This window comes from Eubalaena glacialis, chromosome 1 (genome assembly GCF_028564815.1).
Source record: "Eubalaena glacialis isolate mEubGla1 chromosome 1, mEubGla1.1.hap2.+ XY, whole genome shotgun sequence".
Classification (NCBI taxonomy): Eukaryota; Metazoa; Chordata; class Mammalia; order Artiodactyla; family Balaenidae; genus Eubalaena; species Eubalaena glacialis.
In genome coordinates this window covers 217,873,532-217,901,040 of record NC_083716.1, presented here as the reverse complement: position 1 = coordinate 217,901,040, position 27,509 = coordinate 217,873,532, and the positions used below count along the sequence as shown (strand labels likewise).

Below are 27,509 nucleotides of genomic sequence, written 5' to 3'. Positions count from 1 at the left end.
GCATCAATATCCTTCTAATCACCTGAACTAGAAATGTGGGCTATTTTAATTCTTGAATCCCATTTGTTCCTCCATGAAGTCTTGTCCCAACCAGTCTGTTCGAGTGTCGCCACTACCAGATCAGATCCTCATTATTCCTTCCTGGACTCTTGTAATTGCTTCTCCTTAGTGTCCCCACCTCTCTCTCACTAGACCCCATCCCGTCCTTCACTCTGCTGTCAGAATTGTTATTCTAAGACTTACATGTGGCCGTGTCACCCTCTTTTTGATGTTAATTAATCCACAGTATCAATAAGAACCAAGTCCAATTTTCTGAGCATGATTTTCCATCACCCGACAGCTAGGTTTCCTTCCTGAACACATCTTTCACCATGTCCTACCATCTTCAACTTCACACTCAAATCACACCTGACTGCTTGTCACACTCCAAAGATACTATTTATTTTTAAATATGCCAATAGCAAACCCCAAATTCCTGCCCGTCTTTTGCGCAAGCTTCATGATCCAAACCTAGGGTTACCTTATCCATGAGATTTCTCTTATCATACCATAACCTCATAATGATAGCTGACACATAACAGACTCTTCTTATGTGCCAGGCTCTATTCTAAGCTATTTTATGGGTAGCATTCTGTTTAATACTTACAGCCCTGATATAAAATTGGGCGAGCCTGTGAAAATGACTGAACTTCTCTGAACCTCACTGTTCCAGTCTGCAAAATGGGAATGCTAGTTCATGATTTCATGATAGTTATCAGAATGGTTGAGCTGATGAATGTTAAGTCATTATCTCTTGTAAAGTAGCCAATATAGTATCTGATGCACAGAAGGGGCTCAAGACGTGGTAGCTGAATAGCTGAACTTTATATCCGAATTCCTCCCCCACCTCACATAACTATTCATTTGAAAAGCTTTAAAACTGAAAATTAATTTTAAAAGTACAGCTTTTTAAAAAGGGCCCCTACTCAAAGCCAGGGAGTAAGGTAAGCACTGGGATAAATTAAACTGGAGTTTGGGCTTCAAAGAACTATGAGTTCAAGATTTTCAAATTTAAAGAGAAAACCATTAAGTCATTACCATAACTGAAAATGTTTGGCATATAAAACAAATTTTGAATCCTTAAAATTAAAGAAGTTCCTTTAACTCAATGTATTTAACTCTTATCCTATGAGAGGCACTAAGGCACTAGCTCATCAAAAGAACAATATGCCTTCTGGGTCTATAAGGTTGATCAGGGCGAATCAGGTGTTCATACCAGACAGTACAGTTTGAGGCTCACTGATAAGACTATCCCTCAAGTTGGAGGTATAAATCCCTTATAAACAGGGTAAGAAAGTATAGGTAAGGTTGCCAACTCAGAGATAGCATTTGTCCTTCAAAATCATGAAGGTACCTTTCTTTAAAAGAGTAATATTACCAACATAAACCCTGAAATAACAACAAACCCAGGACTGTCTCACTTCATAGCTTTCTCTCCTATGCTTTGAAGTGCCCTTCCATGAAAGTTGAATCAGAAATGAACTGTAAACAATCCTTTGCAAGGGCCATAGGGGGAAAGAGAGTTGGATGGATGGGAAACTGAAAAGCACGATAGTCTAATCTTGTTTTAAGAAAATGTTGGTGGAGCCGGGGGTGTGTAACCGTGTATGTGGGGATGCCATGCTTATGTTTTCTTAGTGGTTGGCTTTTTTCTTTCTTCCTCCAACAATGCAGTAGACGATGGCAATTTATAAAGTAATGTTCAGCTTTACTCTGTTAGGCCGTATGTTTGTCTCAAGGAGAAGGAGAATAACAGTTTGCTCTTACTCCGTAAGGAAAGCTTACACACATATAAAAGGCGGCGTCCTCTGGGTGCTGGTCATTGGAAATGGTTCTCGGTCTGGGGCTTTGTTGCCCCTATTGGTAGAAAGCCTCTTGCCTACTGCTTGCCCTGCTTAGAGTCTAGGGAGGAGTTTAACATGGACTTTAAAAGAGTAATTTTCCCCAACACAAACCCTCTGATAACAACAACAGACCCAGGAGTCTGTCAGAGTTAACAGCTGTCTGTTGGCAGGGTTCACATCCCTACTGTGGACTTAGGAGGCATAACGACCAAATGCAATATTACAGATGGTTTGCTTTGGATCATGCAAACACCCCTCCTCCCCTGTAGTTTAGAAAAATCTAAGAAATTTGAATATAAACTGGATATTGATGATATTAAGAAATTATTAATTTTGTTAGGTTTGGTAAAAACTATCCCTTTTTTCAAAGAGATGATTACTCTCTTTGATGATGTAGGGATGAAATGATATGCCTGATATTTGCTTTAAAATACTCAAGGGAAAAAAATAGATGAAGTATTATGCAGAGCCTTGAGAACTGTTGCATCTTGGCAATGGGTAAATGGAGGTTCCTTATACAGTCTTCTCAATTTTTGTGTATGATTGAAAACTTCTACCGTAAAAAATTTCTGCTTTGCCACTTAAGATCCTGTGACCTTGGGCAAAGCATTTAACCTCTTCGTATTCTGGTTTCCTCAACAGCAAAGCAGAGATAATAAGAGTCCCTGCCTCTTAGCTGTGCTGTGTGGATTGAATAGAAAAGGTTCAGGGCACAGCACAGGGCCTGCCACAGAGTAAGCCTTAAAAAATTACAGATGATCACTAGTAGTGTGCATGGATCTGGGTCAGGGAAATATTTTTCCTATCATTTACCCTCTCACTGCTGGTTTGGGTTCCTCTCTGATCCCTAAATCAGCCTTGCCTTCTATTATGAAAAATGAAAATATACTCAGACAAATGCTAAAGCTGATGCCTAATTCTAATTGAATATAGCTCTAACAACACATGTATTTTCAGATGATAGAAGTCACTGAGAATTAGTCATTAAATGAAGAGTAGGGAGAAGGGAGAAATTTAGGAAGGAAAATATACCACAAACCGTGTTTGCTGGTTAACACACTTTATATTTAACAAAATAGTTTTTTAATAATATATTCTTTTACACATCAAATATTGTTGCTAGAATCCCCTTTTTTACAGTTGAGTGTTTAGTGTTTTTTTTTTTTTCTCACTAGTTTTTCAGGCACACCATTTTTCAAAGATTTTAGAAACTGAATCATTTTTTTTTTAACAGGCATCAGCTGACAATCAGGATGTTGATCCCTTATTTAAACAGAGCTGTAGTTAAAGCCAAGAACCAAAGGCGGAGGAGATGTAGGAGGGTAGAGGTGATGGGGTAGCTGCAAACAAAGCTTTCAAAAGAAAAAAAAAAACAAAACAACAACAGATGAAACCAGAACTCTGTTGTTCAGAGTTTGGAAAGGATTTCTCAATGACCTGGGTAGAAGGAAGTTGTAAAGTGTTTATCAGTTTATGAGAAATTCTGTCACAGTATAGGTTCATCTCTCCCTAAAGGGGGAGAAATGTCAGTGCTACAAAGTCTTAAAGGAAACAGCTTGTAGTGAGACTCTGAGAGGGAAAAAAAAAAATCCAAGGACAACAATAAAATAATCCCTCTCTCTGGCTGGTAACAGAGGCTGCTGAGCAGCCTTCATTCTGCAAACTCTCTGGAGAGAGTTTCTTGATGGGTATTGTACTCCATTCTCGAAAATTCTTGTTGTGGCTCTCACTGTGCCCAGCCTTTGATGCAAAATTTCTGTAACCTGGCTTCCCAGTTGCTCTCGCCTTCTGTTTTCTACAAAGGACATAGTAACTCCTTAATAATAGATAGGGTACTATGAAACATGGGTCTATTAATGATGTTTTCTGGGTTTCAAACCTTATTCCTGTCATTTATTATTATTATTTCTTCCCAAGAGTGAAGATTTTTGAGGCTGGCAGTAGGCAACCTCAGGGCAAAGAAAGCTCTATAATACATCTCTGTCTAGAAACAAGCTGAAGTGTGGAGTGCCTTTACTTTGAAGTGCAGGAATAAATCATGCAGAATTGTTCATGAATGATTCATGACTGTCTTTACGATGCATCCAGGGGGGCAACTGAAAAGCACCTCCCTTGCTGCGAATTGGTGTTCTAAGGGAAGGCGGCTTGATGTTCTCCCTCGGATGGCGCCGGCCTGACTATGGGTATCAGAACACAAGCACAGTGTGTGTGAGAAGTGTCAGGTCCAACTCGTCAACACGTTCATTTTGGAAATGGCGACTCTTTCTTGATGACGGGAGGAGCTTCCAGGGAGGAGAGACTTGACGATTTTAAAGGAAAACCCAGTTGATGAGACTAAAGAGATGTGTGTCCTGAGGGTGGACCTGTGGCGGTGAAGCATCACTCCCTTTGGAGGAGACGGACCCGTCCCCTCGGGGCTGCTGATCGCGCCTGTCTGCAAGGGCTCAGAGGCTCCCCAAAGCCACAGCCCCAGCCAGACCTTGCCTGGTACTTACCCCCCGGTAGAAAACCACTCTGTACTGATTATTCTAGACCAGTGGTTCTCAACCAGATGAAATTCTGCCCCCTTGCACACACCCTGGGGATATTTGGCAACGTCCAGAGACATTCTGTTATTACAGTTAGGGTACTGATCTTGGCATTTAGTGGATGGAAGCCAAGAATGCTGCTAAACATCCTAAAAATGCACAGGACAGCTCCCAATGACAATTAATTGTCTGGCCCCAAATGTCAGTAGCGCTGAGGTTGAGAAACCTTGTACAGGAATGAGGCAACTCCACTGGAGCTATGGCCAAGCCCGGGTGGGAGTGGGAGCAGGAAAGGAAAGAACATTGGCAATGAAGACAACCTTCAAGGTTCCTCAAGGACCCTACCAGATCTGTGCCAGGGTTTTCAAGACAGGAGAGTGGAATAAGTGACTAGCTATGCCATGTGGTTTCAGAATTGTTAAATTTGCACTTGAATAGAGGTGGCATCAGATACCCTGTGTATTTTATTTTTTCTGTTACTATACTAGCAGCATTACCAGGGCAACCTTGAGACTCTTCAAAGGTTCATTTGAATTGTTCAGTGTCTAATATATACATTTTAAAAAATGTTCAACAAATGGAATTGTATTGTGCAAGACTCACTCTACCCTAATCTTTAAATCAGCACTTGAGGTGGAAAGAGTGTCCTGAATCTATGTTTTAGACAGAGGGCTGAGCGGTCGTTACTGTAACATGGCAAACACAGTCCCGAACTAGAAAAACTGCCTGTGTATGTGACTGGCTTTCAGCCAAATCTGAACTCAAAGGCCAGAAGTGTTCAGAAGGATTCAGATTCACAGTGGGGCTATTCACCCTGGTTCTGGTATTTATCGTGCCAGGTGACAGAGTGGGTGTAATGTGTTTCGTTATAAGCCGAACTTAAATTCAGCATCATGAGAAAGTCTGGTGATTGATGCTGCAATTTTGAATACCTGTCTCCCTTTGGATTCGTTAGTCAAGCTCATGGTATTCTTCACATATTAGTTTTTGATTGGCAGTTTCAAAATTTTGTGAATGAAATGTGTGGTTTGTAAGAATCAAATTGTGAGTCCCCGCATAATTCACTGAGCCCCAGTTCCCCACCCAGCCCAGCAGTGGGTCCATCTATGTGCATGTCTCTCTTCTGACCCTGCAGGGCAAGATTCACTCGAGGGGAGTGATTGCTTGGATGCTTTTGCATCTTCCTAATCAGGAGGGTCCTCACTCCTGACACTGCTTTACTGAAGCTTATTTGACACAACTCAAAACCTTACTGTGCAGTCAAATCTGGCCCCTTAGACTCTAAAGAGGAAAAAATAAATTACTCCAAGAGAAAAATGCCAGGTTTACAGAAGAGTAAGGATGGAGAAAGTCAGTAGATGGTGAGCTGGCAGGCCAGAGGTGTCACCAGAGAAGAAACCTGTACAAGGCTATTTCTTTCTTTTTGTTCCAGAAATCCAGTTGTCAAGTCACCATCAAGCATGGATAATTACAAAAGCAGTTTTGATAGCTATATGCTATATGTATTTTATATAGCAAGAAAGAAAGAGAGAAATTTCCTCTTAATAAAATATTCACTTTTGTCAACCCTAAAAGGTTTTGCTGGTGACCCTGTTGTAGCTGGCAGGAGTTTGTTTGTTTTCTCTTGTTTTAAACATGTGCGGTGTAGAAGCCATAGCATCCTCTCCTAAGAGCTCGTCATCGGGTGGGAATCTGCTCTACACAGTCTGCTTGCCTTGGCATTCGCGTTTTGAACACTGAGCAGGCTTCCACCAGTCCCCGTTGTGACAGTGACAGATGTTACATTCATCCACTTTCACTTCAATGCCAGCCGGAATGATCGTAGTTCCTGCAAAGCAGTTTGGACCTGGAACACATACATAGGCTGATTAGTTGATTAAGTCTGAGAGGCTCCCTTTCTTTCTTCCCGACCCCAATAAAAAGAATCCAACCCCCAAAGCCATGAACGAGTAGGTCAGACTACTCTTAACAGTGTATCTTTAAGGAATTTTCTAGTCACCTCCCTTAAATGCAAACTTTTAACTCCTGCTGTCTTTTGCATACAGCTCATATTCCCCATGTATGTCGCACATTCAAAAGCAAAAAGATCCAATGCTCAAAATGTCTTATGGTCTGTTACTAAGTACATGCAATTTTCTAAAGTAAGGTAAGGATTAAACTCTATTTGCTTTATGCTCTGGGGTGTAAATGCTGCCAAAGTGTCCCCTGAAACCATCTAGGATGGTCAGCATCACTTGTCAGTACCCTGTGGCCTGTCCTCTCCCTTCCCATGGTGGGTTTGAGACAATGAACTCACTCCCTCCCTGGTTTTAGCACTTCCCTAAGCCCAGTTCCTGGAATCCCAGCTTGTTTCTTGATAACAATGAATAATTCATGACCAGATGATTTATTCATGTCCCAAACAAGCTTTGTTAGAGGTTCATTTGATTTTTGTAAATGGAGTTCCTTTAATCTGCTGGCTATCTGTTTTTGTAAAGAATGACCCAAAGGTTTGGCTTTTGAAAGTCAGCAGGAATTTTATTTTACTTTTTCAGATTCAGAAAAGCTTTACTGAAAATGTCACTGGCTCGTTAAAGGTGGATGACTTTTAAAATTCACCAATCTGTTTTTTACTTCTTGTCTTTCTCCCCTTTCCCTTACTTTCCTTTTATTTTCTCTTTTTTTTTTCCTTTGGTTTTTGTTTTCTTTCAACCTTCCCAATGTAGAAATGCGCATGTTCGGTATTGGTGATATTATTTCTCAAATTCAAATGAGATAAAGATTGCTTCCCAAGGTGCAGTGGATTATAGCGGAGTGATGGAAATTGCTGTTTCTTAGAAACGATTTGGTATAAGTCTCTGAGGTACGTATTTAGATAAAGAGAGGGAGCACTGAGTTGTGTCTACTAGTGATTTATTCATCCAACATTATTGGCCACTTGCCATTACCACTACAAAGTAACATGGCAACATACATTGACACCAGTGCCCTACTTTCATTTGCTTACCACTTGATAAGAATTTACCAGACTATCTTTACCATGAAATAAATGAAATCGGGGTGGTTTGTAGTTCACTTCATAATTGGAACCTTGCCTTTCTAAAAATGGTAATTATTACATTACAATGCCGATTTCTCAACACACAACTATTCAATATGCTACAGCTTTAATCACCATTGTTTCTGAGCTTCCGGAGCTCAACTGTGCATTTATTTACCAACTGCGTTTGTATACCTATGCCTTTCCTTCACTCAGGTGGACAGACACCTTGGGCGTGTGCCTGGGCGTGAAGAGCCAGCAAGAATAGGAGGGATATAATGGGTCCACACGGATAAATTAAACAGCTTAGTGAACTGTCTTCTTTCGCCCAGGAGGTGCTTCTTCTTAAGATGCTGTGGTTATAAGCTCTTGGCCATCTTAATTGCCGATTATTTAAGGATCACTATATCAATTCCATAAGTCTTAGCATTTAAGTCATTGTTTGATAGACTGAACTGTCTTTGGGTCTACACCTCCCTGAGAAAATTCCACACCAAATCATGAATTTGTTCTGTTATTAGAGAACTTGGCAAGGAGTCTTTTTCAGAACGTAGCTGGTTCTCCCATGGCTGCTGTTGACAGACCTCTCTCAGCCCTGCTGGTTCTCAGCCAGACAGGGTCTGACCACAGCCATACTAACTTCAGAAATTGAACTAGATGAACACTAACTACTGTTTTCCCAGAAGTAGCCCAGAGAAGGCAATAGTTTCTCTCTTTCTACTTCTCCATATCCAACCAACTGTTTTCACCCTAATTGTATACTTTTAACTTTTCCAGATAGGAAAATAATTTATTTTTTCTAAACAGTGGCTGCAAAACAAAGAAGTCCCTGAAACAGAACAGGTAGAATGTTACCCAGAAAGAGTTTTCCCAGCTTCTTGAAAGCATTTGGAAATGTGTCAGTAGAATCTTCACACACTCTCTCTCCTCTGTCTCTCTCTCTCTCCCCCTCTCCCCCCCCGCCCCCGCTCCTTTTCTCTCTCTTTTTCTCTCTTTGTGTGTGTGTGTGTGTGTGTGTGTGTGTGGCACACTACTGGCTCACAGGGGGCAGGTTCATCTTAGTGGAACAATAAGAGAAAAAGGCAGGGAGGGATCTTGGTAAAAAGAGATTTCTAAGTCATCATGCTTATCTTGAAGAGGGTTTTTACTAGAGCTCTGGTTTTCGTATCTGCCCATTTTGGCATATGTTGGTACCATACAGTGATCAGCATGTATTTGATCAGCCTCTGTGCATCATTTCTTAAAACTCATTTAGAATTCCTGCACTCTCAGCTCAGGAAGTATTAATTTCTATTGATTGACAGAATGAAATGAAAGATCCTTTGCACTTTGCCAGGATTGACCAGTCAAGGGCGCTGCCTGTAAATGACATAGTAACCTCTGGACAGTCTACTTGGCAGCCAGAGGTATTGTACAGAATCAAGAACTCCTGTTTGATCTCATTAACAGTGATTTTATAAGCACCCATCTGAGAACTTCAGGTGTAACTAAAGCAAGTCCCAAATTTGCTTGTTAATAGCCTTGTCTGCTTAAAAGTAATTTAGATAATTGTCAAGCAAAATGGTTGGCACTATTTAGAAATTCTTCTGGTCTTGGCCCTTTTTCCTTAATAATGGTGACAATAAATGCTATTTGCTTTCAGCGTGTGAGTGTCCTACATGAATTCCTTACATAGGAAATCTGTCCTTCTATCTACTCTCTTCCTTTTATTTGGGGGCTGCTTTCCTTTTGTCTTGGTTTACGTGGAAGAATAAGTTGCTTAGAAGAGTGAGCTCAATGGCAAAAGCAACAAATTTTAATGCTGAAGACTTGGAGAGAGTCCAGAGGGTGCAGTGAAAATGATTAAACTGAAGGCTGGCAAATAAGACCTCTGAGAAAAGGTTAAAGGGATTGGAATTATTTAATCTAGAAAGAGAATACAAAGGTATAACTCAATAACTCTCAGGGAGTGAAGGCTTATTATGTGAAGAATGGTGACCAAATGTTCTTTCTTCTGACACCCAGAATAAGAGGATATGGAGATGCATTGATTCTCAAGGAATCAGAAGCACACACACAAATTACTCAGCGAACTGAGAATTGAGTGTGGCAGTTACCAATAGTGTGGTGAGGCCTTCTCTCTCAGAGATCTTTCAGAACACAGGAGGTCTCATTTGTCAGGTAGATTGAAATCGTCAGTTCCTTGAAAACAGGAACGGAGTATCTGTTATTTCTGATGGTCCAGGCCTAATACTGTGTCTTGCAAATATTAAAAACTCAGTATGTGTTTGCCTAACTGAATGAAATAGTATGAACTAGCTATATATTGGAAGCAAAATTATTTTCTGAACTTATAGATCTGGCCTTACATATATATCAGGCCTAGCCCTAATAATATAGAAATATTTGACCCATTGAGGAAGTTGGAAGTTGAAAAGCCAATGGGTTTAGAATGATGAGTGTACTGAGAAGTGGCTGGGAAAACAGTGGTGTTCTGGAGCTGGGGGCTCCTGTTGGCTTGAGAGAGCCATTATTAAATATTCAGGAATTTTATAACCTTGTTGATATTATTTTGGTAGCTTGAAATTAACATTTGGGAAGTATTTATGCCACTAAAATCAGCAAATGCTACAAATCAGGATTTTAACTGCCCCTCTCCCCACCTGAGAGCCAAATGATATAATCATTTATATCACTAGGTTAAGGCTCAGGATTCAGGACATTATTGGGCATGTTAAAGATTTTGCTCCTCATTCTAAAAGCAATGGGAAGCCAATGAAGTATTTAGGTAGGGGTTCGTGTGTGTGTGTATGTATGCGTACACATAGCATCTGTGTATATGCAGGCACGTCTATAATCATGAAGTAAAGACTGATTCCATAAACTGCACCAGGGTCACCATGTGATTGGTCCACAATGCACCCATCTTTGGACTGTCCATGATGTCTCAATGGAGGTAGGACCTTTGAGATTGCAGACAAAGAGTAGAACCCTCACAGGCCCTGGCCACTGTATGATTCCTTTCTCCTTTGCTCTGAGGCATTAAAAGTATCTGCTAAAATGCTGGGGTAATATTAAATTAGCATCAGCAATTAACACATTGGCTTGAATTAACTGATTAGATTACCCCTTATAGAAAGTAAGGTCCTAAGGGAAAAAGCACCAGGAAACGTGCAATTTGATCTGGGAAAAGGAAAAGGGTTGTTGGGGGGGAGCAGGTAATTGCTAGGAAGACAGTTTAGCTGGAGTCTCTTAGGGGACCAGGGTCACTTTTAATCTGATGGAGATACTGGGCTGTTTGGGGAATTGGAGGATCCTATCAGTCAAGCAACAAACCAGTCCTGGATAAGTCAAGCATAAAAGCACTAATTAAAGTTGTATCTAGAGAATATCCAGAATAGCCCAAAGAACCACGCTTGGAGGTAATACAATCAGGAGCAAGGGCCAATATCATGCCACAGATAGGACCCAGTGAAGACACACCTTGGGTGCAGATATAGCAGCCTGCTCCATCAGTATTCCCAACCCAGGACCCTGGATGCTGCTATGAGGACCGTCAGCAGAGCTAGCTCCCTGACCAGTCTTGCCAGGATGAGGATTGTGTAGTTCTTCTTGAAGTCACTAGCTTTCAGTGGAAAGTGTGCAGTGTGTGAGCCTGGGGACAGAACCCAGTCACATTCCTGCACCCTAGCTGCAAGGGAGGCTGGGAGGTGGGTACCTGGTATTTGTAGCTTCTCTAGGGAGAGAGAGACTTTCTTCGTACATAGAGGATTCCCCAGTCACAGGAAGGAGGTAGTTGTTCATTTCGGATGCTAAGATGGATGGGGAGAGGGGTCAATGAGGGCAGATTTCATCTGCTTCAAAATTTTTTCTCTGGGGCTGACTGCCAGTATGCTTGTCTAGCAATCAGGTAACAAATATTCAGAAAAAGACCACTCTAAGCATGAGTGATACAGCTGTTAAGACAGAGTTCCTGCCTTCGGGGAGTTGACATTCTAGTGGGGTGAATCAGACAAACAGTAGAAAAACAGGACATTTCAAGTCATTCTGAGCTATGAAGAAAATAAACAAGACAGTGTAGTTGAGGGCCTAGACCCAGGGAGGGAACATTTGTTAGAGTTTACAGAACATGTTCGTATATGTTTTCTTGTTTCATATTCACCGTAATGCTGTAAGGTGTCATCATGAATCCCATTGTGTACATGAGGAAAGTAAAGCTCATAGAGATTAAGGGACTTGATAAAAGGCAGAGAGCTAGATAATGGGAGAGCTTAAATACCAACTGTCTTATTCTGACTACTTTCCTCGAGGAGAGGCTTTTTAATGTGTCCTATCACTCCAAATGTCAGCCAGAATGGTACCCTTTCCTGTTCCTGACTCCCCAGCTTGCTCTTGTAGGAAGCTCAGATGAGATCCAGATCCAGTTGGCAACAATGAATTCAGTGAACACCCTGGGAGTTCTTTTTAAGAATTTTCATGCACAACCTTATTTCCTCCTCACATGAGCTACTATTTGCTGTGTATTATAGGTCAGACAATGAGACACGGAAGTGTCAATGACTTTCTCAAAGTCACACAGCTAGTGAGTGATTGAGCTGGGACCCAGAGCCATTTTTCTAGGCTCCGTCCCAGAAGTCAATCTTCCTGTGAGTAGGAGCTACTTTTCATTTCCTGCGAGTTTTAATAGCACCTGGGATGGTATGGGATGGATTAGAGGGAAAAGGTTAGGATGTTTAAATTCCTGTTTAAGTGTGTGTGTGTGTGTGTGTGTGTGTGTGTATGTGTGTGTGGGCATGCACACATGTGTAAGTGAAGGGAAGGTCTGGCTACACAGTCCCTGTGGGGCAGAGAATTGAGCCCCTCCAGCAGCATTATTCAGCCTCTTCTCCGTAAGTGCAAAGCAGGAATTGCTCCCAAGAAGCAGATATAGCTGAGAAAAAGTGTGGCTCTAGCGATCGTCTCCAAAGGCCACCAGGCTGGCGCTGAGATCTCTCAGTAGGAGAAGCCCTGTTCTTGTTGCCCCACATCTCCTTTACAGCCAAGCCTCCTCCTTCCCAGAGACTTGGAAAGCCAGGCTGGTCATGACCATTTTATAGGCACTTCTGGATTATAAACTGGTATATGGCGTCCCTGAAAACCCTCCTTCTGACAACAATTTCATATTGCTTGACAGGCCTTTTTTGAGTATTGCAATTTCTGGCCTTGATTTGAAAATTTATTATTGATGCTTGGTGTCTTTTAGAAATTGGCTGTAAACGATCTTCCTGCTGCATAAATGAGGCAGATTCCTATTGTGTTAGGCTATAAACATCCTATATTTATTTGGCAGGGCATCTAAATCATTGTTTCAGCAAATAGGAGGCTTGTAGGCATCAGTCTGGGATTGAATTGGATTGGATTACGTTCATCCTTTTAACTGATTTTAATTCTCTGCTTCATGAAGTCTGACAGATGTTATTGTGCTACCAAAAAGCAAATAGGCTTCCGATCAGGTGAACCCATTTCCGACTATTAAAATCTTGGAGAAAATGTTTCTAGCAACCAGTAATTAGAGCTGATTGCAGTGAAAATTGAACTAAGTGACTGAAACCTCCCCAGTAACACATTCCAATGGCCTTTTTAGGCCTGGACAGAGAGCAGAGATGAGGTTCAGGTTGCTAAGGGAGCTTGCAGACTGGAGAATGGGGTGCCGCTCTCTACCTGCTTCTAGACCCTCATCCCTATGTTACCTTCCAACTATTTTATTAAACCTGAGAACAAAAAGCTCCCTCGGATTAAGGTGGCAAGTCAGGAAGGACTGTTTTCTCAGAGGCTGCCCTAGAGGTGCCTGTTAATCATTTTATTTGAAAATTCAGTACTGCTGAACTCCCACACAAATTGCAGTGTGAGGGCTCTGGAGAGTTTTTTGGCCCTTAAGTATGTAAGATTTATAGCATGGTGCTCCTATTAAGCAAAGTCCGAAACTGGAGCAGAGAGAGGAAGGACACGGTCAGTCTACACAATAGAGGTAAAGGTTGGCTGCTTTTTTCCTAATTCCAGGCAAATCAGCAGCTGTGAGAATCTGGCGTCATTCACAGTCTGCATTAGCTGGCCCTGTATGTCCAGACTCACCTTCATAGGAATATGTGTGGTCAGAAAATGGCTTGGTTTGCTGTTGTATAAGACACTATCTGGTTAGTTTTTGCTTCAAATGATGAAATAGTCTCAGCCCAATTTTCCAACCTTAAACCAGATGACCTCCCCTTGTTAGAGCTTTCAGTGATTTTCATGTTTCTTCTCAGCAATCCTAAAGGTAGGAAGAGCTGGTATTACTCTACCCATTTTACAGCTGAGGGCACTGAGCTTCAAACAGAGAGGAGGTGAGGTGATTTACTGCTTACTTATTTCCCAGGTGAGGCGCTTTATTTTGAGGTGAGCAGATAGAACTCTGGAGTCATACTGTCTACATTTCAGTCCTTCTGCCATTTACTGGAGGTATCATCTCGGTGTCCTCAGCCATAAAGTGGGAATAATATTAAAATAATAAGAGTATTTACCTTATGGAGATTTTGAAGAAGGAAATGAATTAACATAGGTAAAGTACTTAGAACAATGCCTATCATGAACTAACAATAAATGTTAGTTGTTGCTATTTATCATTCTCATTATTATTATTACTTGAGTTACCATCTGTGCTACTTTGGGTAGCTTATGGATTCCAGGACCTTTGATTCCTAGCCTGTGTTTCTTTTTTTAATTTTAAAATATCAGTGAAGAAATTAATATGGTTAATGTCAACCAATATTTTTTGCAAAGTGAGTAGATGTACAACAAAAAAATCATTCCTATGTGGATTTTCCCCAGCTTTGTTTACTATTTACCAGGAAGCCAGACAGTTGAAGAGAACAGCTGAATAGAGACAGCATGACTGGGGAGAGTTAAGGGGAGATATATTAGTCTGAACCAGTTGTTGACTGTGGAAGAATTCATTAGGAAATTGTTTTAAAATGATTTGCTTGGATGGTACAGACAACTGGTTTCATTTGTTGGAAAGAAAGAGTCCAAATATGGTGGGGAAATGTCTAAGGTAAAGGCTAACAAAGAGATTGCAAGCTAACTTATTTATTTATTTATCTATTTTTAAATTTTTTTTGTTAAATTTATTTATTTATTTATTTTGGGCTGCCTTGTGTCTTCGTTGCTGCGCAGGCTTTCTATAGTTGCGGCGAGCGGGAGCTACTCTTCGTTGTGGTGCGTGGCTTCTCATTGCGGTGGCTTCTCTTGTTGCGGAGCACGGACTCTAGGCACGTGGGCTTCAGTAGTTGCAGCACGTGGGCTCAGTAGTTGCGGCGCGTGGGCTGTAGAGTGCAGGCTCAGTAGCGGTGGTGCACGGGCTTTGTTGCTCCACGGCATGTGGGGTCTTCCTGAACCAGGGATGAAACCCATGTCCCCTGCGTTGGCAGGCAGATTCTTAACCACTGCGCCACCAGGGAAGTCCCTGCAAGCTAATTTAAAGAGAGAGTAGGCAATGATAGCTATCTATGGATTGATCAATTTATCTACCTATCTATCTAAAGGTTTCTGCTTTTTTATAGCATTTTCGTAGTGCTTAAAAAAAGGATAAGGTGTAAATGCCCAGCAATAACAGAAATAATGAATGAATTATGGTACTCCACTTCATAGACTCTTCTGTAGCCATGAAAAAGAATGAACTATAACCTCTAGCTGACTTGCAGGGATTTTCATGAGTTATTATTGAATAAGAAAGGAATTATGCAGAGAAGTGGGTATAATATCCTATTTTAATAAAACAAATATAGACACACTTCTGTGTGTACATTTGTATAGAATTATATGAGGATGGAGGAAAAATAAAGAAGCACAAATACTAAGTTGTTAACATGGATTATCTTGCTGGAGGGAAGGTATTGCTGATGGGGGAGGAGATGGGGATAGGACACGTAGCAGGAGGAAAACAAGTGCATCATGAGATATTTGGTTCTATGTGTAAAAATAAAGAGAAGTTTTAGACTGACATGCATTTTAAAATCAATGTGTACATTTAATGCTGTAATTGTTCCTTTTTTCCTTAAAATCTGTTAAATCGATAATGTGTCTGACAATCAGGTACATCTGAAAACTGAGAAAATGTAGTGAAAGTCATAGAAGTGGGCAGACCATGAAGAGCCCTCAATACCCCAGTTTTCTTGACTCTAAAGTTCTATGGCACTGCTGCCCATGATAGCAGCCACTAGCCATATATGCCTATAGAGCACTTGAGATATGGCTAGTCCAAAATGAGATGCTCTGTAAATGTCAGAAACAGACATCAGACTTCAAGGAATTAGTAAGTCTTTGAACGTAAGAGAAAAGGAGTAAAATTACTCATTAATATTTTTTATATAAAGTATGTGTTGGGTGACAATATTTTGGATATATTGGGTTAAATAAAATGTATCAGTAAAATTAATTTCATCTTTTTACTTTCTAATGTGGCTAATTTAGAAAATGGAATTTTAGAAAATTTACTTAAATTTGAAACTAAGTTTAGAGAATTTAAAACTCAGTGTACGTCTCACGTGATATTTCTGTGGGACAGTACTGGCCCTAAGGAATTGCAAAAGGATGAAGAGGTGTTAGGAATGGCCAAGAGGAAACTAATTTTTACATAATTTGGGAGGAAGGAATGCTAGCTATTGTGGAAAAGGGCGTAACTTTAAGACAGGGGTTCTCAAAACATGCGCCCTTGATCAACAGTATCACTGAGAATATCTTTGAAATGCAAATTCTCCAGCCCCACCAGACACCTACTGATCAGAAACTATGGGTATGGGGTCCAAGATCTGTGTTTCTGTGTTTTAATAAACACTCTAGGTGATTTTGATGCAGGCTAAAATTTGCTTTAGGATAAGGCAGAGCTTGGATAAAAGCTGTAGAAGATAGCGTGGTTAGTCTGAGTTTTAGAAGATGCCTCAAAATAGACTAAGCTTATCCCAATGGCAGTGAATTCACCATGCTACATAGGCTTTTAGCAGTGGGTCATTCCTGAGGAGAAACTCTGAGGAAGAAAATGGTGGTTAAATGGTTCAATTACTTTCAGGTTTCAGCATCGGCCTCTGAGCTGTCATTATTGTGTTTCTTTGATAAGTGTGATTTTTATCCACATGATAGCTTTGAGAATCAGAGTCATGTGTGAAACTTGGCATTTGAAACCATTTCAGATGCTTTAATGACCTCACTTTCCACAACCAAGTTGGTTATCACTGGAAAGAAAATAATATATATTTATCTTTGGGATAGAAACAGGTTAGAAAAGATTGTACTACTGAGTTTTATCTAACTTTCATATAAAAGATAGAATTTCTTTAAGCAACAAACTTTCTATCTCTGACAGCGAATTTAGTATCATCTTTAAAACTGCCTAGCTCATTGATGAAAAAATTGCAAACCTATTTTCATTTCCTTAAAATGCTTGAGTGAACATACTAGAATGGAAGTAGCATTCTCACTGTGGGGGAGGGGCATGGGACGTGGGGTATGCTTGTCAACAAAGTGGGTACCAACACACACACACACACACACACACACTATCCACACAGCATACTTCATAACGGAGATGAAACAGAAAACTTTCCATTTTCATTTTCTATGTTCAAACACACAAAATGTCTTGCAACTGAAAAAAAAAAAAAAAAAAAGGTGATGAACAGGTTATTTCATTAGTGGATCATATGACCAAAGGTGCCTTATTGACATTTCCATGATTTTCATGGTCATGAATTATTAGACATGCCATGGGTAAATTAAGAAACAAAATGACATTTTCTTTAATGTTCATCTAACAATGTCTGTAGATAGCTAATAACTGTGGCACAGAAATGAGGACAAGATTAGTCAAAATAAATGGTCCACACACTGTATACTGAATCTAGTCTAGGAATATTTCTAGTCTAGAAATATAATGTTTAGTAGGCGGGCATATTTCCTTCCTGTATGGATGTGGCAAAAGTAGATACTGAATATAAATAACAATGGGATAAAATTTGTAAAAAATAAAGAGTAAACATATTAAGGGGATTTAATTTGGTCTAGAAGTCAGAGAAGATGCCTTGAGGAGGTGATAGATGATAATGAGAGGGAGAGGTCAAAGGAGCTACATGTGAACATCTCCTAAGTGCAACAAAAGCTTGGCTCTTAGGGAAGCATTTAAGGTACTGCAGAGTAGAGAGCCAGTGGAAGGGGGGAACCAAAGATAAAAACAGAGACATAAGTATGAGCAATTTCTTAGTATTTAAAAAAAACTATATTTGGAGTTTTGGATTGCTTCTAGAGGGCCATTGAAACCATGCCATCATCAGATTTACTTTTCAACTAGATTATGCTGGCTTCAATGTAAATAATGAGCTGGAGCAGGGGTGAGGGCCCTGCTGCAGAAAGTAGACCAATTGAATCAGTTCTTACATTAGTCCAGGCAAAGGTAAGTGTGGCCTAGACTAGGGTGGTGGCCATGGGAATGGAGAGAAGTGAATGGATGTGAGCAGTATTTAGATTGAATCAACATGATTTGGTGGTGGAGCGAATGTGTGGAATGAGGTAGAAGATGCTCCTCAAGTTCCTGATGCAAGCAAGGATATGGGACACTGATGAAGGAGCAGGATTTGGAGGAAAGAGAATGCAGTTAGTGTTAGAAACATTGAATTTATGCACACGAGTCATCTAGATGGAGATGAATAGCAGAATAGAATTGACTGAGCTGCCAGGAAGAGTTGGGTGTCCCTGGCAAACGAGTGGTAATTGAAGCCAGGGGAGTGGATGAGGGGTCCCTGGAGCTTTTGGTGTAGGGCAAGAAGAAAGAGGGCCTAGGACAGCAGATGGGACAGTTGGAGCCAACTAAGGTGACTGAAATGACGTCTCCAAAGGGGAAGGAGAAAAAATTAGCAGTACGTGGCGTCAGAAAAGCAAAGGAAGGGAAATGTTTCTGGTAAGGGCAGTGACAGCAGTGTTGAATGCAGCTGAGACGGCAAATGAGATATGGGCTGAGAGAGGTTTATTGGTGACTCACAAGAGCACTTTCTATGGAGTAGTAAAGGCAAAAGCCAGAAGGCTGAGGGAGGGGTGGACATAAAGAAAGCCTGGTCAGTAGCTGAATGAGGCCAGAGTTGAGGGAGGATATTTAAGATGAGAGAGAGAGAAATATGTTTAGATGCTGGTGAGAGAGTCTCAGGGGGAAAGAAGAGTTGAATGTAAAAAGGTGGGATGTGGGGGGAAGATAATTGACATAACAGAGTCCCTGAGAAAGCAGGAGGGCACAGGATTCTGTGTTCTCAGTTGGGAGAGGGGGAACTTCTTCCATTGTAATAGGCAATAGGAAGCTACGGGAAGTAGGAGGGACACTAATCTGCTGAGAGTGAAGGGAGAAGATGAGGAAGAGAGAGGGTTGACATAGTCATTCCAGGAATGAAAGAGATAGCAGCCTGGGGAAGCATAATGGAATTGTTGAACAGGGTGAGGGTCCAGATGAGGATGCTGACTATAATTTGCAGTGGTACCCATTTCATTGCTCCTGTGATCTTCCCACTGGAGCTCAGCAATATTGTGGAAGAGTGCCCCAGGCAGAGAGCATCATTGAATAGCCTCGTGACCTTGGACGAGTCACTTATTCTCCATTTCCTCATCTGTGAACTGGGAATAACAAGAGTACACATCTGATAGGATTGTTGAGATTATTAGATGAGTTAATACACATAAAGTACCGAGAAGAGTTAGTAGATAGTGTACCCTGGATATTAAGTGGTTAGCTATTCTCCAGCTTTGGGGTTTTGACAGGCATGAGATGATAGGAGCAAAGGAGTGGGAAATATTAACAAGAGAGTGGTTGAAATTGTAGATGAGGAGTTAAACTGGAGAACAAGGGAAGTGAAGCCATAGATTCTGAAAATCACTAGACTGTTTTGTATTTACTGGAAGTCCTCCTGGTATGGATTCCTGGCCTAAGATTAGAGTACGCTAGTTTTGCTGACAGAATTGGAGTGTTAATGGAAAATGAATAACAGTTTCTGAGCTCTGTTTTTCCAGCTCCCATCTATACTTTGGCTTTGGTACCCAATTACACAAGGAATTTACATCAAAAAGATGTCGCTGTTTTGAGAACTTTAGCTTGAAGCAGATCCTGTGTGTGATACTTTACGTTCTGAATTCCTGTGAAATGGGAAAGTTCTTAAGAAAAGAAAAAAATTTATAAGAAGCAATATTAAGGGAATCCCCTCAAGTTAAGGCAATTTTGTTTAAAGGCTGTACATTTGCCAACTCTTCCTGTTCTTTTTCTTGAGGTCCACAATGCAATTTAAGCCAGAAAAACAATCAGTTTGGCCCAAGCTTGAATTGCTGCAGCATATCAGCCTCCAAAAGTGAAATTTAAAAGGAACTCTCTGCATCGCTGCTGGGCCTAGACACTCAAAGGTGTTATTTTGTCTCCAAGAATAGATTCTGTACGGTCACTCAGATCATACACTGGGACCCTGGCCTTTAATCATAATTGTACATGGACTTTAGACACCAACATTTATTTCCAGGTTGGAAAATGATTGAGGTTTTATGTGGTAAAAATATTACTGACAATCCTAGTGAGCTCTCTGAAAATAGTTTCATGTGCTAACAAGCAAATAAATAAAATACAATTATAGACTAGGGCCTGCCCCCCTAGGAGTCTAGAAATCTTGATTTTATTCTTGCCTGGGCAAATGATTTTTTCTTAATTTAGAGGAGACATTTAGAGGTGGGGAGGGTGGAGAGAGGAGAGATCAGGGTGGTCTATCTCAGGTGCAAATACCACCATTCTTATCTCAAAAATACCCCTTAATCTGTTGCCTTCCCAGAAATTGCCAATGGACAGATGTCAGTTTGGCAAATAAACTATTAAGGATAGTTTATTTATTCATTTATTCAAAAGCATTTATTGAAACCTTCCTGTATGCCAGAGACTGTGCACATCCCTGGAGATACAGTGAGCACAAGACATATTCCCAAGTCTCAGTGGGGTATACTCTAGCGGGAGTGAGGCAAGTACAAAGTTAGAAATAGGATTTTACAGGAGGATGTATGAGGGAACCTAATCAAAACAGAGGCAGAAGGAGGCTTCCTGGAGATGCAAAGACTGAGTGGATCATGAGGGGTGAATGGGAAAAATTTTGGTAAAGAATCAGGACGGTGTGGTGGTGAGTGGGGAAGTTAGTGGCATAAGCAAAGAAGGGGTTATGGCCCATTGGAAAAATGTAAGAAATTGTGTAGAGTTGGAGCTTAGGGTCCCAGGAGGAGAATAGCTGAAACTGGAAGAGAAGAAAGGGCAGTGGCCAGGTTCTGGAAGACCTTGTAAGCTGTACTGAGTAGAATGGACTTTACTGTTACAGCACTGTGGGGACACTGAAGAATTTTTAAATGGCGGAGGGCTGTAACCATACTTACGCTTCAGCCAGATTGCTCCTGCTGCTGTGTGAGGTGGGGTTGGAAGGCCCCCAGCCGGGTGGAAGCAAGAGCAGTGATTGCTCCAAGAAAGAAATGGGGAAAGTCCACACGGAACCAGTGGCTGTAGGAATGGAGAAGAGGGGATAAATTGGGGTGATCTTAAAGGGAGAATTAATAGAATGTGGATGTAAGTAATACGGAAGAGAAAGGAAATAAAATGATGTCCATATTTTTTGCTTATGTACTGGTTAGCAGGTGGTATCTTCCACGGAAAGAAGAAATATAGGAACTAAGGCAAGTTTAGGTGGAGGGTCCAGAGTTCAGTTCTAGACATATTGAGCTTCAAATGTCTTTAGCTTATAACAAGTGGAAAGCTTAGAGTAAGTAGTGGGATCTATGGCTTGAGAGCTCATGGCAGATATTTGAACTGGAAGCACCAATTAACTTAGAAGTCTTCAGGATATAGATGGTGATTGAATACATGAAAGTGGCTTCTTAGGAAGAGAGAGAGTAAATAATGGGAAGATTACTATTGACAGAACCCCAAGGAACTAACAGTTACGTCATGAGTAGAGGAATGGAACTCTGAGAGTGGTGTGTGAATGAATGGTTATAGAGATGGGAGTAAGATGGTATAACAGAAGTTAATGGAGAAGAAGATTTCAATAAGGAGTCAGTGCTGCTGGATGTTAAATAAAATAAGGGTTGGACATATCCATTAAATTTAGTATCCAGCAGGCCCCGGATGGCCTTGGCAAAAGCATTTCCACGTCATTGTGGGGATGAAGCTGGATATCAGCCGGCTTAAGAGTGACGTGTGGACAAAAATATGTAAACTACACACTCAAGAAAACTTGTTTTGAAAAGAAGGTGAAATGTAGGGCTAAAAGACAAGAGAGAGAACTTACCGGGCTGGAATTGAGTAATTCAGTCAACTTCTGAGTTTTGTTGTTGTTGCTGTTTTTAACATCAGGAGATGTGCCCATCTATGTGCTTAGAGGAGAAAGCCCCTAGTGAAGGGAAAATTGCAGGTTCGGAGAAGAGGAAGTTCTGGATGTTCTGACAGGGATGAGTTCTAGGAGTTGTTCATCGAAGTACCATGATCTTAGGGCCAGCAGCAAAGGCATCAGCAGAGAGCTTGTTAGAAGTGAGTAATGTCGGGCCCTACCCTAGATTTATGCAACCAGAATCCACCTTTTAACAAGAAAGAACATTCTCCTGAGATAGGAAGATAGGAAGATAAGGACAGATAAGTTTCTTGATGTTGGCCAAGAAGGGAGTTAAAATGATGTTATGTCATTTTGCTGTGAGGGAGTGAAGTGATTTACTGAGAATTAGTAGGGGGCAGTGCACGTAGTAAAAGAGAGCCGGCTAGTGGGGTCTGAATGGGTAGCACTGAAAGTGATGGAGAAAGAAACCCTGAGCTTACTGTGCTCTGCACGTGAACGTTTGTGTGGATGTCTCCGACAGCCTAGGGCTGGTATAGGAGCGGGCAGACACTTAGGTTGATGTAGGTTTGGAGTTTTAGCAAAAGTGGGAGTCAGCAAGAGAGAGGGTGAATGAATGAACCACAGGGTCTCTGTTGGAAAGAGAAGTCAATGAACATAAATGGGAGCTGATAGACTGGAAGGAAATGGGCGTCAATCATAGTTATTTATGGTAATGAGAACTATTACACTGCCAGCAACAGGGGCCACTCATCCAAAAAAGCTCTTCCTTCTCACTGCAGTGTTTTTGTTTGTGTGTTTTACAAATAACACATCTAAAACATTCACTATTCTCTCTCCCCTGGTCACCTATCGAACTAGAGTCTGAGGCTGCTCCAGGCACTGAAACTGCCCACTAAAATAGCATCCTCATTGTGATATCGACTATGGCTTCTCAGTTCTTTAAACGGGAATAAGAAGACTCGTAAGATCTGGCTGAAGGCTTTAAAAGATCAGAATGATATTCTTTGCTACCTTGAATGCCCTTTTTTAAATAACTATTTGCAAAATTTATACTGGAAGTATGTTTTATGAATATTACACTGATTCTTCACCCAACTGTTTTTTCTTTAATTTTTGAACCTCAAAGCACTTTGTTCTTCCCTTATGACACTATTTAACTATACAGTTGGCCCTTGAACAACACAGGTTTGGACTGCACTGGTCCACTTATATGTGGATTTTTTTTCAATAATAAATACTGTTGTACTACACGATCCATGGTTGGTTGAATACAGATACGGAGGAGCTGCCTATATGGAGGGTCAACTATAAAAGTTATTCGCAAATTTTTCACTACACAGAGGGTTGATGCCCCTAACCCTCACGTTGCTCAAGGTTCAGCTGTGTGTGTGTCTCTCTCTATATTTTTAACATAGCTCAGTAGTTTCATCCCTTCTAAGAGATGGTAAATTGTTAATATCAGGAGCTGTCTTACTAATTTTTGTTGCATTGCTGAGCAAAGAGAAGGTTTTCTACTGAATCACAGGGTTCAGGAATAGGGTAGAGTATGCTAGAGAGACGACTGGTAGAAGATTAGGAAATGTCTTTTGTACCAAAATTAAATGTTTGTATTTTAACCTCTAAGATAGGCTGTCACTAAAAAGTAAAGTAGGGAAGTGATATGATATGCATCTTCTGGAAGCTCACGCTGTCCAGTCCGGAGAGTGGGGTACTGAGCAGAGATGTGTAAGACGAGAGCAAGGACGTGAGTTACAAAACCATTGTGTTCGTCCAGTTGAGAAACAAGGGTCTGAAATGAGGCATAACTTTAAATATGGACAGGAAAGTTTTCATATACTACATTGTAGGATTTAATGACCTTGGAGGGGGAATGAGACAAGGGAAGAAGCCTGTAGCTCACTCTCGGTTTCTGGATTGGGTGACACAGGTAATGCCATTCACTGAGATGGGCAGAGAGAGAAACAGGTTCAGGGAAGAGGAAGGGGATGGTGATGATACGTGGAAGGTGGGGAGTGATCAATTTTAGAAATTCTAAACTACTTTACTTATGGTAATAAACATTGGTTGAATACGCTAGAAGAAAAATGAATATGAGACTGTTTTGAACTTTAAGGAAGAGCCAAGGTTGAAATGGAAACATGTTATTAAAAATGTTTACATTTATTTCCCCCAAGTGGAATTTATAAACCACTCCTACTGCCAAGTCTGTGGTGGGGAAGCAAAACATCTGGTTGAAATTCCACTGACCTTTAGATACACCTGAGTTTTCCTGTGATGCTCATTTTCATTCCAAATGGTACAGCAGAGCCCTAGGGATTGTACTTCCTGGAGCATTTCACCAATAAAGAACATTTGTGCAGCACTTGCATTTCACACACAGGTTTTTGAGCCAACTTGGTTCTAAACACTGAATTAGGCACTTTAAAAATATTTGCGTATCTGATTTTGTTACTTCTTCACATCAGAAAGTTTGCAGAGTGATTGTGAAAGAGGTTAGGAAGTAAAGTCTCTGGTCTAGTGAGTGTTTTTCCCTGAGCCTTAGCAGAGGCACAAAGATAAGGCAATAGAAGGGGTGTCAAGGATGTCCTGATTAGGAATCAAGAAGGAAGATTCAAGAAATGCACCCTATATTCCTAGACAGGTCCCAATTTTTCACAACATAAATATGTGGCTAGGCCAACTTCTTAATACAGCTTGTTTCCAGTGGCAGAACTTAATGTGTCCTAATTGCTTCTTTTCATTTGTGATTCTCTGATGCTTTTGAGGGGGGTTTAATGTCCTAAGTGTCCTACATGGAGCTGCTGTTTCTGTGTCCTCTTTGCTATACCACCTGTGGGAAGCTGAATAACGGCCTCCTTGAAATGTTCACATCATAATCCCTGGAGCCTGTGAATATGTGACCTTATGTGATCAGAGGGGGTTTACAGATGTGATTAAATTGAGGATTTTGAGACAGGGAGATTATCATGGATTATCCACATGGGCCCAACGTAATAACAATTGTTCTTGTACGAGGGGAACGGGAGAATAAGAGACAGTAGTAGGACATGTTATTAGGGAAGCAAGAGATTGAAGTGATGAGAGAAAGGGGTCATGAATCAAGTATGCCGGTGACCTCTAGGAGCTAGGAAATGCAAGCAGAGTCTTTCCTGATGCCCAGGGGAATGCAGCAGCCCAGCCTACACCTTGATTTTAGAACACCACCCCTTGAGTCAACTTGCAGATGATGCTAGAGCAGGAAGGGTCAATTTAGATATCAAGCAGTATTTCCCAATGGATTTTAAAAGAATTTCAAACTGTATATTGATTACTAATGCTGTTATTAGTGCTCTTAAAAAGAATCTCTGGAGGGGTAAAAGTTTGGTCCACCCTAAACACAGAAGGTCAAAAAAGTTGCCCTTCTTAAGCAGGTTATTGTGGTGGCCACTTGACAAATTGTCTATGTTGACAACATGGTTAGATTTGACTGAAGCATTTGTTGTCTGCCCTGACCTGCTTTCTGTGTACTTAAATCAAGGATTCTTCAATGCTCTCAGAATGGGACTTTGATCCACTGGATTTGGTTGAATTCCCTGCTCAGATCTGAATTTGCAGGCAGAATTTTAGAGTATTTATATCCTGTAGGGAAAACATGAAAATTTATTTATGAATTTAAGCCCTGGCTTGCCCTGTTCATTTTCAGAAATCAAAAGTACATCATCTCTGCCAAATGCAGTTTTTTAAAAAAATTGCCCACGCAGATCCTAGAGAATATTGGCATAACATTTTTTACAAATTTGTGTAAATGTATTAAGCTTATAAATGACAAGGCTTGTGTTGTCAAGTAGTGATGAAACAACCATAACACAAGGAGAGACGGTGAGTCACATGGCTTAACAGAACTAACAAGTTCTGAGTAGGACAAGTGACTAATTGCTCTGCTAGTGTACTCCGGGCGACGAGCCCCAGAGAGGAAAACATTCATGAGTCATAGGATTTTTGTAGATTTAATGACAACCCTAGAATTACATTAGCATTGCCTCCAAATTGAGGAGACATTGAAGAAAGCAGAATTCAAATGAATTGGTGTGACTCAGTGTGAAACCTAAATCAATGAAAAAGAAGCTGGAAGAAGAAATAAAAACTCTCATGCATACAGAAGAGGAAAACCTTCATGTATTTATGGATTCACTCAACAAGCTCTACTCAGTGCCTACTGTATATCATGCACTGTGCTTTTTCAGGACAAAATAATTTGCTTCCAACTGTGAATATGGGAGAATGGTCATACTAAGCTGAGAATGAATGAGGTCTTGGCAAGACTGTTTTCCACTAAAACCCAGGTACTTAGAGGATGTGCTTTTACTTATTTTCATCCCATGAATTTCTGTACTTTTGGGTATCTGTGACATTGAATGTACTTAGAACACTTTAACGATTGAGTCCCGTTACTAGGGGAGAAAGCTAGGTCAGATTTTGCTGAGTTTTGTTCTGCATGATCTTCAACCAGTGCTGCTCAATTGGTCTCTTACTCCCCAGTAACTTTCATATTGAGGCTGGTATTTATCATTAAAAAAATTAATTGTAGCATTTATTTTTAAATAAAGCCAGGAGCACAGATGTTAAGAATCACAGATCACTTGGTGAAAAATCTTTGAATATCTCCTATGCTGTCAGCCCTAGTAAATTTTACCTTGTCCCAGATTGTGTATGTAAAACGTTCTCCAGCCTACTCTAGGCTGGATTCATCTACACCTGTCTGTTTTGTGCTACTCTTGCTTGAGTTCTACGGTTGATTCAAGGATTTTAGGACAGTGTAAACTCAAAGGTTTGAGGATGTAACCCCAAGAGTTCTATTTGTTTTCCTAGAATTTACCCAAGCCCTCCAATCATTGCTGGATACATATAGTGGCATTGAAGGGATTCTTCAGACCCCAATTAACAAAATGCCATCAGTTCCAACTGTCCATCCTCCCTATAGGGCCTTCCCTGCCCTGAGTTCTGTTCTCTATTGTGGCGTCTGTCACAGAAGGGTATTTATTTACAAGTTCATGTCCATGCTGGACTTTGAACATCACAAAGGCACTCAGCATAGTGTACAGAAGGAGTTCAGTAAATGATTGTAGGATTTATCTAAATGTACTCCTGAAAGGAGGTTTTGCCTTTGATATTAAAAATAGGGTATCATTCTCCTTGGGATTCCTTCTGTGACTCTTGGGTTTGGCAAAGAATCACTTGAACATGCCAACTCTACCAATGAAAACCCTTCTCACTCAGCCACTTACATGGTTTGTGACATTCAGTGCTCTCAGTGTTTGCTAAAAATGATGTTCATAAAACCTGGAGCTTCAGGGATGGAAGAATGACATTCATTTCAAATGTGCCAACGTGATCATGTGTCAAATGACAAGGTTTCCAAACATGGCATGAACTCTTCTGTTGTTAAAAATCTGATATTCGCAATAATTACTTGGCCTGCCTGTAAATGCTACACTTCATTTTTATAAAACGAATGACATCTGCCGCATAGAAGTGCACTATTACTCCTACTGTGGCCATTTCTAGAATAAAACAGAGCTTTTGCATGTTCCCCACTAGAACGTTACTGAGAAAGGAAGGAAAACGTTAGAATTCAGGAGAATCTAGGAGATGCTAAAAGATTCAGCAAACAAGATCTAGAGAGCATTTGCTTGAAAGAAAAATAGCACAATGAACATATGGTAATCAATCT

The 27,509-nt window shown here is 40.7% G+C and overlaps 1 protein-coding gene and 1 long non-coding RNA gene across 2 annotated transcripts in view; one reads left to right on the top strand and one right to left on the bottom strand.

The window, feature by feature from the left end:
- The window catches only part of LOC133100531 (uncharacterized), a 232,872-nt gene that overhangs the window by 37,533 nt on the left and 167,830 nt on the right, over positions 1 to 27,509 (top strand). The gene's annotated exons all lie outside the window — the stretch shown is intronic.
- Positions 6,109 to 27,509, bottom strand: part of VWC2L (von Willebrand factor C domain containing 2 like) — a 154,891-nt gene continuing 133,490 nt past the window's right edge. Inside the window, exon 3 of the mRNA XM_061204710.1 lies at positions 6,109 to 6,257. Within this exon, the coding sequence (XP_061060693.1) occupies positions 6,109 to 6,257 (149 nt within the window). The remainder of the gene's footprint in view (positions 6,258 to 27,509) is intronic.